We start from the raw sequence: 15688 nt of genomic DNA, 5'->3' as shown, positions 1-15688 counted from the left end.
GATGGAGGGATGTACTCCGGTAGCCCGCGGAAGAGCTCTGGGTCCTTACCAGTCTTGGTTGGCGAAAGTTTGCAACGATGTTAGTTCAGATACCTTACCGGTGAGCACGCAAACAAAATGGAGTCTTACCGGCTGAGCAGGGTACGAGAAATACATCTGAGAAGCGGGGCGGGAGGAAGATGACGCAATGGCGTTGGATTGTGCTGCCAATGGAGCAGCCTTTGGGGTACATTAGAGATCATACATTTGCCACGTACTCTACTACATCTCCATTGAACAGTGAGAGGTGTGAGACTTTACCTGCTGAATCGTAGTGTCCTCAGCGAAATCTGTCTGTGCGTCGCGAAGTGAGCTGGACGAGGCCATGCTTGACAACGAGGTTCGCGTGACTTGAGGGGTGTTCGGAGGATGACCGCGAATCGGACGAACGGAGGGTCGCGGAAGATCGGGCGAATGCTGGGATAGGGGAGTATGAAAAGGATCTTCTCGAAAACCTGACTCTGCAGAGCGTAAAACGCGTTTGCAACAGTCAGATCTCCCTGGCTGGAGCGAGGACGGAGAGGGTGGAAGAAGGCGAGGGCGGTGTTGGTGGTGGTCGCAAGTCAAGAGAGAAACACAGATTGAGGAATCTTTGACATTGGGCGCCAATCATGATGAATAGCTCTCATGATGTCATGATTCTCGGGATTGATTCATTGCTTACTCGCCTTTAAATCTGATTACTAGTCGAAACTTATCGAATCTTACAAGGCAAACTTATCTCGCAACAAACGCACTGACTGCATTGCTTACTGGCCTTTTAATCTCATTAGTACTTGAAACTTATCAAGTTCTTACAAGGCGAACTGATGTCGCAACACAATCGCACTCGCTCAGTCAGGCAGGGCAACACGAATCAGCCATTGCAATGGTAGAACCATATGATACAACTTTATGAGAGAACATTGTCCAGAGCGTCGATAGCAACAAGTACAGCGTGTGGTATAGTACAGCGTGAGGTATAGTACAGGGATTGGTATAGTACAGCGTGCTACGATACAGAAAAGTCCATGCAAGATGCCGTAGACGTCCGCAGTCCAAGTCGCGGTGAACTAGTCCTCATCGTCAGAGATGACGATAGCAGACTGGACATCGCGTCCACTTTGAACAATGCGAGGAGGGTTCGCGCTCTCGCCCTCATCGTCAGAGACGACGATAGCCGACTGGACATCGCGCCCAATCTGAGTGACGACGCGAGGATTAACGGGCCCCGGGGCATTGGTCGAGGATGCAGCGTCGTGCAGCAGGGCTGAGCCCCTGCCGTCGTCGTCCTCGCTGTCCTTGTCCTCGTTGTCGTCGCCGTCCGCGGCGACGAACTCGTAGTCCTTGTCGTCGTCATTGTCGTCGTTGTCGTTGTTGTCGTCGTCGATGTCATCAGCGTCGACAGACACGTAGTCCGCATGCTCGTCGTCATTGGCAGACATGTCGTTGTCGTCGTGAAGTTTGTCCAACATGTCCCCATCGCTGTGGACCAGAGGTGGCGGGGGAAGTGAAACGCGCTCTTGCGCGAGCATGTGTGCGCGACGTGCGGTATTGAAGCACGTTTTCATCGCGAGGACTTTGTGAGGGCGCCGGACAGTCCTCGGAGGAGAAGACGCCCCGATGTTGCCAGGACGGGGCGGGAGAAGGCTGACGGAGGGGCGCCCCGAGATCCTTACCATACCACCACTTACAATTCGATATGATGTTGAAAGAGATAGCACAACGTGAAACTTACCTTGGAGGGTTCTGCATCGCAGAAACATCCGCCACACCGGAAGACTCACCAGGCGCTGCAACCGAGCCGCCGTTTGAACGCGAAGTGGGTGGTAACATCTTGGGAGGGGGCATTAATGACGATATCTACACGCGTACTCTACTCCGTCAGGACATAAACGAATAGTTACCTGCGAGGGTGCGCCCTCGGATGTCTCAGCCAACTGGGAACTGCCGCGGCGAATGGACGACATAGTGCGCGCGAGAGAGGGCGTTGTGCGAGGGTGCGTCGAGCAAGAGCGTACGAGCGAGAGAGAACGAGCGAGAGAGAACGAGCGACAGACTGGGTTTGTTCGCGAAAGCAGACTCTGCAGAGCGTAAAACGCGTTTGCAAGAGTGTGCGTTCCTGGGTGCGGGGATGGGATGAGGGCGCAACGCAGCAGCGATGGTGGTGGTCGCTGGTCAAGAGACGAAGGCTGGATTTGGGACCAAGTAAGGTGCGCGGGTGACCACAACCCAGGGTTAGGGTCCCATCATTCTAGGGTTTATTTCGATAAGTAATTTAGTTACCTGGTAAGTACAGAATACTTACTCAAGATAATCGGAGTGTGAAAAAAGTTCCCACGTCACAGGTTGTCGTGACACTTTTTGGCGGGGAGCGTCGTACCTAAAAAACGATCACTTCGTTCCTCATCGATCGTAATTGCACCGAACATCGTTAACACTTGCGCGAACCAAGGACCATAACCACAGTTCAAGGCACGAGAATATAAACAAATATTCATCATCATCTTTAGTCCGCGCCGCGCGACCCGCATCGTCTGTATATTACACACGATTTCAACATCCATATGGCAATTATGGTGTGCAAAAAATCAAGCCGCGACAGGTTAAGAACATACTTACATATGTGGTCCGCAAGAGAGCATGGTCCCACATGTTAGCGGGTGTTCGAACGTCAGTGTGACATGTTCTGTAGGTAGCATGCTCTGCGTGTCGCAGGTTGGTGACTGCATCGCAGTTCGACCATTTGATGCAAATTCTGTGTGTCGCAGGTTATCCGGCGGTCCGGAGGAAGATGTAGTATCAGGTTCAAGCCTCTGTGAGGTACTGATTGAGTGTTACGATCGGAGTCCAAGCCAATGTTAGTCTATACTGTTATCGGAGTTTGATGTAATTCCAGTAAGCCACAATCCGAGTAAATATTTATCAGTACAATGTCCGACCAGACCTAGTCTTAAGTCCGATACTTACTAGCTAAGCTTAAGCAGGCTTATTATGACGTTTCAGTGAACCCCACCGTCAGACTCGCTGTCATATCTCTCATCGCCCGCTTATGCAGGTCCTCGAGTTTATCCAACCTGTACACCCATCGCATCCATTGCATACCGCCTTGAATGCGATGTGCAACATGTTGCAAAGGGCACCTGCAACGTGCGACCTGTTGCAGAGGCAACTTGCAACATGCTGCAGGGTCCGTGTCTCTGGAATTATTATACACAATACCACCCACACTGGCGAACGTGAACTGCGGCAACCCTCGCGCAGCCTACAGAGGGAGCCCAATATCGTAGAAAGGTCTCGCGCGAACCAACGGCACACCAACGATCCGACCGCATAAGATTCGAAGCACGAGAATTCGAAGGTCTATTCGTCATTATCTTTAGTCTGCGCCACGTTCCGCATCGTCTGTATATTACACACGTCGTTTCAACATCGTCATCAAGTTGGAACGTCACTCAAATAGCCGCGAACAATAGGGTATATCTACACGTAAATATGCAAGGGAGGGTCACAGCACAGGGGCATGAAGGACAAAGGCCGAAGACAAGCAGCACTGACGGGAGACGAGACGGACGCATGCCATTTAACATGCCATCTCGGGCGCGCGGACGATCTCGACCGCCCGGCTGATAACCTCCTCGACTGGCCACCGCTCGCCAGGGCCCTGCTTGAGGTCCAGATAGTCGCCGATCTCATCGCATGCGCGGAGCACCATGTCGATGTCCTCCTTCGTGTGCGCGGCCGAGAGACAGAACCGCACGCGGGACGTGACGAGGGGAGTAGCGGGGTAGGCGACGACGACGACAACGATGGGAGTCTGGCGGGTGCGCATCATTCGGCTGAAGACCGCCATCTTGCCAGGGTTGAAGAGCAGCAGAGGCACGACCGGGGAGTCGTCGGAACCGTACGTGATGAATCCGAGCTTGCGCAGGCCACGGTTGAGGTAGCGTGAGTTGAACGCGAGCCGGCTCAGGCGGAGGCGGCCGTCGGAGCCGTCGATCATCGGCTGGGCGAGGGGCATCCAGGAGGGAAGTGCCGACGCCGGTGCAGTACCAGGGATGATGTCAGCCTCGGACATGGCAGAAGCCACGTCGCTTGAGCTGGAACGGAGGAGGGCCAGAGACGACGACGAGTGCGGCTTCTCGGTGGGCATCGTGATGCCCATGATGCTTGCCATACTCGCGATAACTTGCGTGAGGACGGGAGGGGTCATAGACTCCGCGTACGTGAACGAGTGGCCCTGGAGGCGCAGACGCTCGATGACCGCCTTACTGCCGGCAATGTAGCCACCAGCAGCACCGAACGACTTAGTGAACGTGCCCATGAGGATGTCGACCGAGCGGGGATCAATGCCAAAGTAGTCCGTCACGCCGCGTCCATTAGGGCCCATAGCGCCAATGGAATGAGCCTCATCGACGAAGAGGTAGAACTGCCTCGACACATTTAGCAATTGTTTTCCCTTCTATGGCTCACGAACGCACCTTGTACTTCTTCTTCAGCTCCATAATCACCGGCAGGTTCGCGAGCGTGCCCTCCATGGAGAACAGTCCCTCGACGATGAGGAGAATCTTCTTCCACGGACGGTGCGTCTTCGGCTGACCCTGGCTGATGACCTCGCGCAGCAGCTCCTCGAGCGCCTTCATGTCGTTGTGCTTGAACATGCGTACGTTCGCGCCGCTGAGACGGACGCCATACCGAATCGACGCGTGGTTGAGCTCGTCGGAGATGACGAGGCAGCCCTTGCTGACGAGGCCAGGGATGATGTTGGAGTTCGTGGCGAAACCCATGGAGCTGATGAGAGCATCCTCCACACCGAGGAACCGCGAGACGAGCGCCTCCGCCTGGTGGTGCAGATCAAGGGTCCCGCACTCAAGGCGGGAGCCGCCAGCGGAAACACCATACCGCTCGATGCTCGTCTCCACGGCATCAGCGCACGGGCCGTTGCCCTGAGCAAAGCCGAGGTAGTTGTACGACGAGATGTTGAGCGCACGCGTGCGGGTGCCGGTGGGGACCATCGTCTTGTTGTAGTCGGGCGAGTACCGGTCGAGGAGCATGATGGTGCGTCCGGGGACGCCAGTGACGGGGTGGGAGAAGCAGTCATCGATGCGCAGCTTGAGGCGACGCGTGTAGAACGAGTCGAAGTCCGAGTTGAGCGCGGCATACCCCTGAAACACGAATGCGCTCGACACGTAGCATGATGAAGACGCAGGGGAAGCTACTCACGTTCCACGGCAGCAAGTGCCTGTAGTTCGCCGCCCGGAACCGCTTGCCAACGAAGTCGCGAAGATGACCGAGACAGATTACGAGGATGTAGCTAATGTACGTGGTGAGGAGGATGTAGTACGGCGGGTCTTGCTCGGGGTAGCTCTTGTATGGGGTGCCCGCCCTGTGCCGTGACGTGTACCTGTAGTCGTCGTTCGCGCAGTGCCCAAACTCGGAGTGCACCGTCGTGAACACCTGCGAGGACGTCGGAGGGGTGCGGGGATACGACAGGCCGTCCGTGAAATCCTCCCTCTCGTCGAGAACGGTGTCCTCCGAGCTCGAGGTTGCCGACGAGGACATGGAGAGGGCCGGCGTCGACGCTGTCGATGAAGCGGCCGAACTGCGCGTCCGTGCGCGAGCGTCGGCTGCCGAAACCGCGTTGAGGTAGGACGCCGCGGTTGACAACCCAGATGCCGACTTTTTCTTGAACATGGATTGGGTCGGCGATGCCGACTGGAACGCGATGGGGGACGGCCTTGAGGGCATGTTGGGCGTTCTCGACGTGCTCAACGTGCCCGACGACGACGAAGACGATGGGAGCAGCGAAGAGCAACAGGGGCGGGTGGGGGACGTCCGAGGTCGAGGGCAACGCGCGGATTAATGGGGTACTATTAGATATTCTGGACCGACGGAGTCTGAAATGATTAGCGGGAGATTGCGGCTTCGGTAAATACCAAGAGTAAGTCGGCTTGACCCAAGTAAGTAAATCTTAACAACCAGACATTCACACGGTTTATCGGACTTAACCTCGGCGGTGGCTGGCCGACATCGGGAATTTCGAAATGAGTAACTGGGCATTCGTCAGCCGGGACGACATTCGCCAACGTTACACGGAGTTGATACGGAGGACAACGGAGCGAGACGGAAGAGTACGCTCTAGGCAGCGATGGGCGGAGAATGCAGGGCACTAAATTCAACTATGACGACACTCGAAACAACCTCAGGCTAAGGCACTGGCAGGACCTCGGCCTCCTCAGTCGCCACCAGACGCATCGTGTACGTCAATGCCCAGATGCTCGCGCTCATCTCGTACATGTCTATGGTCTTAAGTATTATCGTGGTATCAGCGGGGCAAAGGTACAGTAATGTCACCGAGCGTCGAACTCTCGAGGAACGGTGCATGTAGACGTCCAATTCATATCTCACTTCTAGTCCGACCCAAAATCCCATGTCCGTGAAGGCAGATCAGAGGCGGTCGCCACGCCCAATAACCTTGACCTGTAGACTCTGTGTCAGCATCACATACGAAGGGAACGAGAAGAGCGCTTGACACTCACGGTGAACCCAATCTTCTTCAGCTGGACGACGTCGAGGATCATACGACCGTCGAAGACAAAGGCGGGCTTCGTCATCTGGTCGTAGACCGTCTGCCAGTTGATCTCCTTGAACTCCTTCCACTCGGTGGCAATCACGATGGCCTCCTTCTGCTTGCAGGCCTCGAGCGCGCTGTGAACGATGGTGACGTACTTCTTGATGGAGTCAAGAGGCGTTGTCGGGCATGCCTCCTGCAAATCCTGCCAAATCTGCGCCTCCTCGACCTTGGGGTCGTAGATCGTAACATACGCGCGCTCCGAGAGGAAGTCCCGGATGAGCGTGATGGCAGCCGACTCACGGGTGTCGCCGGTGTCCGCCTTGAAGGCGAAACCGAGTACCGCGATATGCTAAGCGCATTCGGAGTCAGTAGTGCACGCGGGGCTGACGTCCGCATACGTACCTTGCCAGTGATGGTGTTGAAGAGTGTGTCGACGACCGTCTTGGAGAAACGAGCCTTTTGGTACTCGTTCATCTCGACGACCTGCCTCCAGTACGCAGCAACCTCTGGAAGGTGCAGAGATTCCGAGAGGTACACCAAGTTGAGGATATCCTTCTGGAAGCAAGAACCACCGAAACCGACAGACGCGCGCAGGAATTTGGGGCCAATACGCGAGTCGAAGCCGACGGCGTTCGCGACCTCCTCGATGTTGGCACCAGTCGCCTCGCAGATGGCGGAGAGTGCGTTGACCGACGAGATACGCTGAGCGAGCATGGCGTTGGCCGCGAGCTTCGTAAGTTCGGAGGACCAGAGGCCAACAGTGAGGATGCGCTCGCGCCTAAAGCATAGTCAGTCACTGGACAACGACCAACGGAGAACGAGACCAGCAAGTAAGGTGGGGCTCGGAGACGTGTCGCGTGAATCAGCGCACGTTCGGAGAACGCGCTGAACCAGACGTTATCTCCATACAAGGCGCATACAGGGAGGTAACGCGTTGCTGGGACAACGTAGGCATGAAATAGCGCCCCGATGACTTGGCAGATGCTGCTTGCCTGACATGACAGCCAGTGACGGGAACATCGAGATATCGAAAGAAAACAAGAAGCAAATGAAGGCACTCACGGTACCCAGTTCGCGTAGACCTCCGTCAACGACGCGCACGCATCCTTGCCCTCCTGAGTTTGCAGTGAACCAATAAGAACACGGTCGGGGGCGAAGAGGTCGTTGATGGCCGTTCCCTCAGCCAAGAATTCGGGGTTGGAGAGGAGGTCGAAGCGGCATCCGGGCTTGGAGTTCGCCTCAAGAATTGTGCGCATAGACTCGGCGGTCCTGCAGGGCACGGTCGACTTCTCTACGACAATCTTCGAAGAGGTCGCGACGGCCGCGATGCGACGCGTCGCAGACTCGACGTAGCTGCAGGAGACAACGTGGGAGGAGAGAGAGGAACATGAGTGCCCAAACGAGCAGCTGAGGTGGCTATATGCGGACGCACTGGAGATCTGCAGCAAAGCCGGCTCCGACGCCGGACTTCTTGGTGGGAGTGTTGACCGACACGAAAATCAGGTCCGCCTCCTGGATGGCCTTGTCGACGTCGGTGGAGAAGAAGAGGTTGCGTCCGCGGCAGCCACGAATGACATCAACAAGGCCTGGCTCGTAGATGGGGACGTTGAAGTCGGGGCTGTTCCACGCGTCGATACGCGCCTGGTTGAGGTCGACGATGGTGACCTGGATGTGGGGACACTTCAACGCGATGACCGCGCACGTCGGGCCACCTTGGCGTGGACGTAAGACCCCTATGCGCGTCGCGAACGCGTGTTTGAGCACTCACCGACGTATCCAGCACCGACTACGCGGCATCGATGGCTCTGTGAGTGCGATCTCGACGCATATAACCATCTCGCGACGTACTGCAGCAAATTTTGGAGACCTTGACGGGGGCCATTGTGGATGAAGATGAGAAGGACGATAAGGAAGGCGTGGGCTGCGGGTTTATATGGTGGTGGTACGCGATGAACAGAACGGGCCCGGCTTGGCTAGTGCCGTCAGCGCCCCCGCGTGGAACATCCTCGTTTCGGGGCACTGTTCGCCCCTCTAAAACACTTCTCAATCACCATCTAGATGCTCCTTACTCAATCTAATGTGCGCACAACAGCAACCGTCTGCCCTGGCTCTCTCCCCGCTGTCTGCCATCGATGCGATGCATCAAAGGAAGTTGTACTGGGTCCAAGACGACGACAACTATCATATTCATCTCGCAGTACTCCGAAACACTGCGTGTCATAGATCGCGGATGCAACATTTCGGAACAACTGGGTGACGTCGGGGATCTCGACGGCAGCACTTAGATCGACCTGGCTGCGTCTGATAGGACAGCGGTCGTTGACCGCGGTGGCTAGACTCAAAAGAGAAGCTATGGGCGCATCACCCCTCCGAGAGACAGACTAAGCGTGCCCGGAGTAATCGCTCGAGGACGAATGGACATGACAAGGGTGTACACGAGCTTGGGAAAGATTACTCGACGCGCGAACTTCACGTTAACCCTGACATACTTGCTGCGAACACGGTCAGCATTGTCGTCAGCAGATGACCGGGAACTCACCGAATTAAGAAGACAACGCACATCAGCTCCCCAGTATCTACCATGAGCGATTCGGGCGCGATTCGGGCACCAGCAGTTGCGGGAGTCGACGTCAGTCCGGAAACTTCAACCTTCCCCGCATGTTCCGCGACGCTGGTCCAATTTCAAGGCCATACGCGTCGCATCCGACGCGAAATGCGGAGTGTCTCAGTCTATAATCACAGAGTTCTGGCCTCCATGGTCTTTGCTGGACAAAACGCCAAGCATTGCACGGCTAAACGAGTGTGGCAAGGACCCGGAATTGGCTCGCGTTCAGTGCATGCCGGGCGGTCTGGTTTGGCCGTCTAGCGCCCAAGGTGAGCGGCCTAGAATGCGGAACGACGCAAACTTCAAACGAGAGTTGGACATATGGTGCGGGGATGAGCGTGTGCGGTGGGAAGTGGGGATGTTGGGGGGACGCACCCGTTGCGTGCCGGTCTTTGACCCTGCGGATAACCTGCGTACATGATGAGCGCAGAGAGTAATTGGGATGTTTACGTACCTCGGACGCTTTTGTGCGTGCATAACACAACGTGCGTCGGAAGGTGATAGGAAGGAGCACCCCAAGGATGCATGCCAAGTGTCACTATCATTCGTTCGAGCCTCAGCGAACCCGCACCCTTGTCTGCGTCCGAGTCCAAGGCTGCTGCAGCCTTGCACATCTGACAGCGCACTTCCATGAAACTATGGTTCCCTTCCTCCGCCCGCGAAGCGAAAAGTAGGCGTCACTCACCGTGCCTCCACCATGCGCCCTGCAGTGTGCACGCTATACCCGCTGAATGTGACCTCATCTCAGTCCATCCGCTGCCCGGCAATCGACCCGCCCCGCCCATACGTCACGCTGGCGGCAGCAATGCGGAAGTTGGTTGCATACTTACCTAGGAGGATTGGCGGCGACGTTCGTGCATGAGGGCTTGGCTCGGGGTTGTTTGATAACATTGCATCATGATATGTATGCATACATTCTCCAGTCCAACGTCTATTAAGACCAGCTGGCTTGAGCAGTCCCGGCGTGTCGCTAGACGAGGAGGGCGAGGAGTTGGAATATTCCGCTCAGGTTTCGCTGCCTGAGGGTTGCAGTAAGTAGTGAGAAAACATAGAAACTTGGACGAGTTAACGTGCGCCCGCCATGGCGGCCATCACGGCGGGCATTGACAGGTTTTTGGCCGGGGAAAAGTCATGGAAAAGGCGCGTCACGACGACGCCTGTTCCTAAATTGGTCACGTGTGGGGAGAAAAGCCATGGAAAAGGTTACATTTTCATCCACTTTTCCTTGATTTGGCACGTGGAAGGGAAAAGTTGTCGTCGTGTCGCGCCTTTTCCTCGACTTTTCCTTGGGGGAGAATCTGGCAATTGGGCGCGTACTGGGTCAGCAAGGACCCCGAGCATCTCGTATTGATTTGTTTCTTGCCAGTTTAAGTCTCCAAAATAACCATGACGACCACTAGTTGAGAAACGTAATAGGAATTGCCTAAAAAGAAAGACCCCGGCCACCGCACTGGTTTCACTGAAACAGAATTATGTACTCGACTGCAATGCCGATGGGTTTCTTTGAGTCTCGTCCATCATACCTGCGTTGTCTTCATCGACTTATAAGATACACCAAGTTACCGACTCAGCCAGCGAGCTTGGAAGGGCCAGAGGTGAGCTCAACAGTCGAACCCGAGCGTTCCGACCACTGGGTCCCGACCGCCGGCCCCTGGATGCAGCGTTGATGGCTCCTTCGCGGCGGAGAGAACCTGACAGAACGCTCTGATAGACTTCGTGTTCTCCGCGACTAAACCATATCCATCTTGACCGATACATCCGAGTACATCCGTCGGTGAGTTCGAGACGGTGACCCTGCGTCTCCCCGGTGCGTCCAGCGATTGGTATTTGAGCCTAACCAGTCTCCAGGGGAGCATTCGGTAAGCTATCTACCCCAGTCAAGTCGTATCGCCAATATCCGCTGACGAAACTGCTTCAGGGACAAGACGACTGCCCGTGATGTGTCGCACACGCACAATGGGTCTAGGACACCTCCTCAGAGATTCTAGCTCGTCCGTGTACGGCACACAAAGGACGCGCTCATACATTCCTTTCTATATCTGGACGTCAGGTTTCACCTCCTCGGCTGACCCCATCCTATCGCGATGCAGCTCTCATCTGCCTCGGGTCTCGGAAGGGCGGATGATATGTACATCCTCCCTCCTCCGGCAACCAGACAGGGTCACCGACTCGCAACCGCCGCTCCCGCCGGCTCGCCAAAGTCGGTCTCCACTGCACGCCCTCGACAGAATTCTGTCAGATGCTGCATGTACCTGCGCAGCGGGAGTGGTGGTACGCGAGCAGCCCGCTTAGCAGGACGTACATAAGACCCGTGAGGCCGGGTCGAGCACCCCGTCCGCCCCTCTTCCCCGCGACCGTGCGCACCGACTGCACAGTTGTATGGCGTCGATCAACCCTCCGACGCCCGCTGCACTTGTCCCGGAGCTGCAGCAGTATGTAGGTGTCGTTCGAGACATCCATGTCGCGAACTTGTGCAACGGTGAGTCTTGCCTTGTGTACCGTCGGACGAGTCCTTAAGGACTAGTGGCCGAGTGCTAATCATGACGTCGGTCTTGTGCAGTCGCGGCCGCTGCGTGGCTTGCGTATGACATCTGCATAACATTCCCGCAGGAGGTGAGTTTTAAGTAAATGGTTATACGACCGACCCTGACTTCATCCCAGGTTTCTCTTGTCTGGAGGTATGTCCCGATGTGGTCTGGAGGGTAAACTTGTTGAGATGGGGATTGTGACGTAGGGGGAAGTGGTCCATTCCAAAGATCCTTTACTTCCTTGTACGATATTGCACTTTTATATCACTATTGTGAGTTTTGCCAGTTCTCATACTCGAAGGCAAGCTGATGCTAAACAATTCCGGCTAGGATGATGCTTGCAGGTAGGTTGGGACAGTCTCTCCGTGAGAAGAGCGGCATGTGAATCCTTACGTGCTTTTCAGTTTCAAACAGCGTCACTGTTTCTGCTTCAGTGAGTCTGAAGTAACCTTGCGGCGTTCAGCGGTGTCCGATAACTGATCCCCGGTGGCAGTTGTAACGCTCATCCATTGACTCTAGCTTGCCATGCTCACTAATATCCTCCCGTAGTTGCAGGAGATGGCTATGGTACAATATGTAGTGCGTCTCATGCTCTGATCATATCCACGGATCTATTCCTGACCCCCCATCAATGTAGCAATGGCACCCTGCTGCCGGCGATCTTTGGAGAAGCCATGTTTCTCATGCGACTCTACGCTTCTTATCAGCGTAGCAAGCTAAGTGCGTCAGCTATTCGCCCTTAAAGACACGGGCAGTCTGATCATTCCGCTTCCGCAGTCCTTGTTTTGATATGCTGTTTCTACGCCAGTACGTTCCCGCTTCATTCTCCTCGCCGTTCACCCACACGTCAATCTAACGCGGACTGATCGCCTACTTATCAGCCCAGATGCTTGTGAGTATCGAGCGATTGTACGCGACATTCCTTGACGTACGACTGGCCCTGATAGCTCGGATTTATCACCGCCACGCTCATTTTGTTATCACTGAAAGTTCTCGAGCGATCTCCAAGCCTCCCCCTCCCCGGATGCCTTGTGATGCCACCGCACCAGGACCGACTGTCTATAGCAGCATGGTGAGCAGCCCTGAGGCCTGACTGCGTCTATTTGGTGGATATTCGCTAACGAGTTCTCAAACAGGGCCTTTGCGATGTTCACAACTTGTATGTTCTGGATCTAATTGCACCCATCCTTGTTGTTGATCGTCACTGCAGGCAGCTACTTCGTGTTGATCTTGAATAACTTCAGCTATAACGTTTCGCTGCGGCGAAAGTCACGCCAGGCGAACCAGGTCCCCATTTTCGACCTCCCAACCACCAGCCCGCTCATTTACTCGTTCCTCCGGGATAGCGCGTTTTACTTCTTCCTGTGCGTACTGGGCGAAACGTTTAACCTCTGGCTATTTTGACGCGTTTCGCATCGTCATCCATGTTTCTCCTGCGCATTCACAGGGTCTTCGGTATGTGATTCACAGCACTATCACGTCACTCGTGTCGACCAGAACCTTTCTCACGAGGGCTGCCAGCGGGAAATGTGATGAACCTCGTCTTCCAGTTGATCTTCCAAGGTCGCGCCTTGCTCAGTATCGGCACCTTGTGTGTACCGTTCACCCTGCTCGTGCCCAGCTTTCGTTCACTCTCGTCCCTCACAGCTGGCTCTCAGCTATCTACGCGGTTTCCGTACGTACCGCTCCTGGCGCGCAAGCAGATCATAACTCACTAGTTCGTCGACAGGCATCACGGCTCTTCCTGAACACCCGTGAGATGCTCCGGATTGGGAGCAACGGAGGCGAGTGGGACACACACTGGTTCGACGACATCGAGCTGCGCGAACTCCCCAGCGCGATGCATGCGGCGAGCGCCCGCGTCAGCTCCGTTCACACCCCGCGACTCCCTCCTCGAAACAGCAAGTCCCCGATCGTGACCTTCGCGCAGAACGTCTCGGGAACGAAACTCAGCTTGCAGCGCAATTGTACGTCCTCTTCGCTTGGTTTGAAAACCACGGCGCACTCATCGACGCTCTCGTAGCGTTCGAGTCTGACAGGAAACGCGAGCCCCAGACGCCTGTGTCGATGGAGACACGGCAGTCCGAGGAAGACTATGAACTCATCGCAGTCGCCCCGTGGATCATCCTCGAACGCCCCGTCGAGCTCACATAGCCTATGCCTACTCGGGCGTCGGGCGTCGGGTCGCGTGTGGGGTCGCGTGTGGGGTCTCGAGTCCGGACTGTTAGATGTGTTGTAGCCTATTCGTCGTGTCTTCGTAGCTGTGTTCGCATCGCTTCCGTACATACTGCATCCGTATCGCACATCCTGATAGTATAGTTGTAGCTTATACTTCTCTTGGGGCACGTTGGTGCAATGGACTCGGACATTTTAGGGATACATAGAATCTCCTTCTTGCATCCCGCTCTGTACTACGTGTACCAGGGGTGCTCACCGCGACGTGCCACGTCGTTCAGATCGAGAGCTCGTACACGTACGCCAGAGCAACTTTCGCGAACTCCAACGAGTGGGACCACGAGAAGCCCTTGACAGAGGTCAGGTCGCCGCTACCGTGGATGTTCGGGTTATCGTCGCCGGTAATGGCCTCATAGAGCATGCCAGTCGTGTAGCCCTGCTTATACCAGCTCGCATGGTCCGAGCAAGCGTATCCGCACTGTACGGGTTGCCCGAGTCAGCAACGTTCCAGCACAACATTCACACAGCACTCACAGCAGTGTCCATCGCCCAGTCGAGCGTCGAGTACGCATCCACGAGCTGCTTCAAGAACGCGTTCAGGCCCGAGTCGATGTAGTCTGCCTCGAGGGCGATGACCTCTTCAGAGCCCGGCGCGAAGTACGCCGTCATATCGAGCTCCAGGAACGCCTTGATCGACGTGCCCTTGCTCTTGTAACTCTTCGCGATGTCCTGGCTCCCGAGCAGGCCCGCCTCCTCGCCCGAGTACCAGTGGAACTCGACCGGAGTCGACGGCTGGAAGTCCGCTGCGATGAGCGCACGGAAGATCTCGATGAGGTTCACCGTGCCCGAGCCGTCGTCGTCTGCGCCGGGGGCCCGGCCGCTGGACGGGCTGTTGAGGTTGATGGAGTCTTCGTGCGCGCCGAGAACGGTGAGGGCGCCAGAGGACTTCCCCGCGATGTGCGCGACGACGGAGAATTGCTGCCAGGAGTGGTTGAACTTGGTGACAGTGATGTCGTCGCGGTCAGCCGCGAGCTGCAGAATGATGTCATGAGTGCTACGTAGTGCGTATAGTCTGGTGATCGCGCACCTGGGTGACGGTGTCGAAGATATATTGAGAGGCTTGCTTCCCGGTGGAGCTCGTGTAGTACCGATTGTTGTACGACGTGAGGGTGGTCAGGTACGACTGCATGTTCGAAGTCGAGAGCGTCTTCAGGATGGGCGTCACCTGAGACGAGTGCGACGGCGCCGGGACTGAGCAAAAGGGTCAGTCACGTTGGCAGAGATTCGAATGCAACCACTGTTCTCACATGAGACGAGTGGCTTGAGCTTGGGGACTGCAACCTTCTCCGAAGGGTCGTACACCTCCGTCACATCAAACTGATCATGCCTAATTAGTCTCTCTGGGTTGACTCATCGGTACAGCGAATGGACTCACAAAGTGGACATTTGCACGGAGAAGCTCAAGCTTCTCCTCCTCGGTCTTCCAAACTGGGGCAGCACCCTCCTCGAGGTCGAGGAGCCGGTAGCCCTTAGTGGCCATGTCCGCGAGCTCCTGTGTAGTGACCGGAGCAGCGGACGCTGCGCTGAGCACAGTAGCAGCAAAGAACAAGCTCGAAAAGAACTTCATCGTGGTGTTGCTGGAAGCAAGGAGGAGCCTCGAGGACGACCGGACTGCTTGGAACAGAGCCCTGGTTCAGGGAGTGCCACCCTCGCTTCGACCCCGCATTATATACTGCATGCATCCCGCATGACAACCGAGCAGATACGACATAACGGTGCACTTATCTT

At 55.8% G+C, this 15688-nt stretch overlaps 5 protein-coding genes across 5 annotated transcripts; 1 reads left to right on the top strand and 4 right to left on the bottom strand.

The window, feature by feature from the left end:
* Nucleotides 1-1091: 1091 nt before the first annotated feature.
* On the bottom strand, nucleotides 1092-1589 carry L226DRAFT_576669 (uncharacterized protein; the record flags this gene model as incomplete). The annotated part of the gene is made up of 1 exon (XM_067685406.1): nucleotides 1092-1589. One exon carries the CDS (start codon nucleotides 1587-1589, stop codon nucleotides 1092-1094), a length of 498 nt encoding a protein of 165 aa, XP_067528721.1.
* Nucleotides 1590-3238: 1649 nt separating this feature from the next.
* L226DRAFT_496095 (serine palmitoyltransferase 2) lies at nucleotides 3239-6162 on the bottom strand. The gene is made up of 4 exons (XM_067677544.1): nucleotides 6089-6162; nucleotides 5242-5919; nucleotides 4500-5183; nucleotides 3239-4447 (listed from the first exon to the last, which is right to left on the bottom strand). The coding sequence occupies exons 2-4, from the start codon at nucleotides 5764-5766 to the stop codon at nucleotides 3602-3604; spliced, it is 2055 nt and encodes a 684-aa protein (XP_067528720.1). The 5' UTR covers nucleotides 5767-5919; nucleotides 6089-6162; the 3' UTR covers nucleotides 3239-3601.
* On the bottom strand, nucleotides 6071-8548 carry L226DRAFT_541000 (UDP-glucose dehydrogenase). Its single transcript, XM_067681982.1, has 7 exons — nucleotides 8441-8548; nucleotides 8361-8378; nucleotides 8025-8304; nucleotides 7655-7945; nucleotides 6995-7370; nucleotides 6558-6941; nucleotides 6071-6498 (listed from the first exon to the last, which is right to left on the bottom strand). Exons 1-7 carry the CDS (start codon nucleotides 8472-8474, stop codon nucleotides 6466-6468), a joined length of 1416 nt encoding a protein of 471 aa, XP_067528719.1. The 5' UTR covers nucleotides 8475-8548; the 3' UTR covers nucleotides 6071-6465.
* A 3028-nt stretch (nucleotides 8549-11576) lies between these two features.
* Nucleotides 11577-13879, top strand: L226DRAFT_576666 (uncharacterized protein; the record flags this gene model as incomplete). Its single annotated transcript, XM_067685405.1, has 18 exons — nucleotides 11577-11676; nucleotides 11758-11810; nucleotides 11859-11875; nucleotides 11932-11997; nucleotides 12056-12069; nucleotides 12140-12158; nucleotides 12275-12304; nucleotides 12363-12445; nucleotides 12503-12532; nucleotides 12607-12617; nucleotides 12673-12797; nucleotides 12862-12884; nucleotides 12936-13089; nucleotides 13173-13180; nucleotides 13247-13316; nucleotides 13373-13400; nucleotides 13455-13692; nucleotides 13749-13879. 18 exons carry the CDS (start codon nucleotides 11577-11579, stop codon nucleotides 13877-13879), a joined length of 1200 nt encoding a protein of 399 aa, XP_067528718.1.
* A 304-nt stretch (nucleotides 13880-14183) lies between these two features.
* On the bottom strand, nucleotides 14184-15479 carry L226DRAFT_444650 (Zn-dependent exopeptidase; the record flags this gene model as incomplete). Its single annotated transcript, XM_067674866.1, has 5 exons — nucleotides 14184-14378; nucleotides 14435-14932; nucleotides 14988-15151; nucleotides 15199-15277; nucleotides 15336-15479. Coding segments are annotated over 5 exons (1080 nt in total), but the record flags the coding sequence as incomplete, so codon positions are not given.
* Nucleotides 15480-15688: the final 209 nt, after the last annotated feature.

Source organism: Lentinus tigrinus, assembly GCF_003813185.1.
Source record: "Lentinus tigrinus ALCF2SS1-7 unplaced genomic scaffold L226scaffold_72, whole genome shotgun sequence".
Taxonomy (NCBI): Eukaryota; Fungi; Basidiomycota; class Agaricomycetes; order Polyporales; family Polyporaceae; genus Lentinus; species Lentinus tigrinus.
This window is presented reverse-complemented; position numbering and strand designations above follow the sequence as displayed.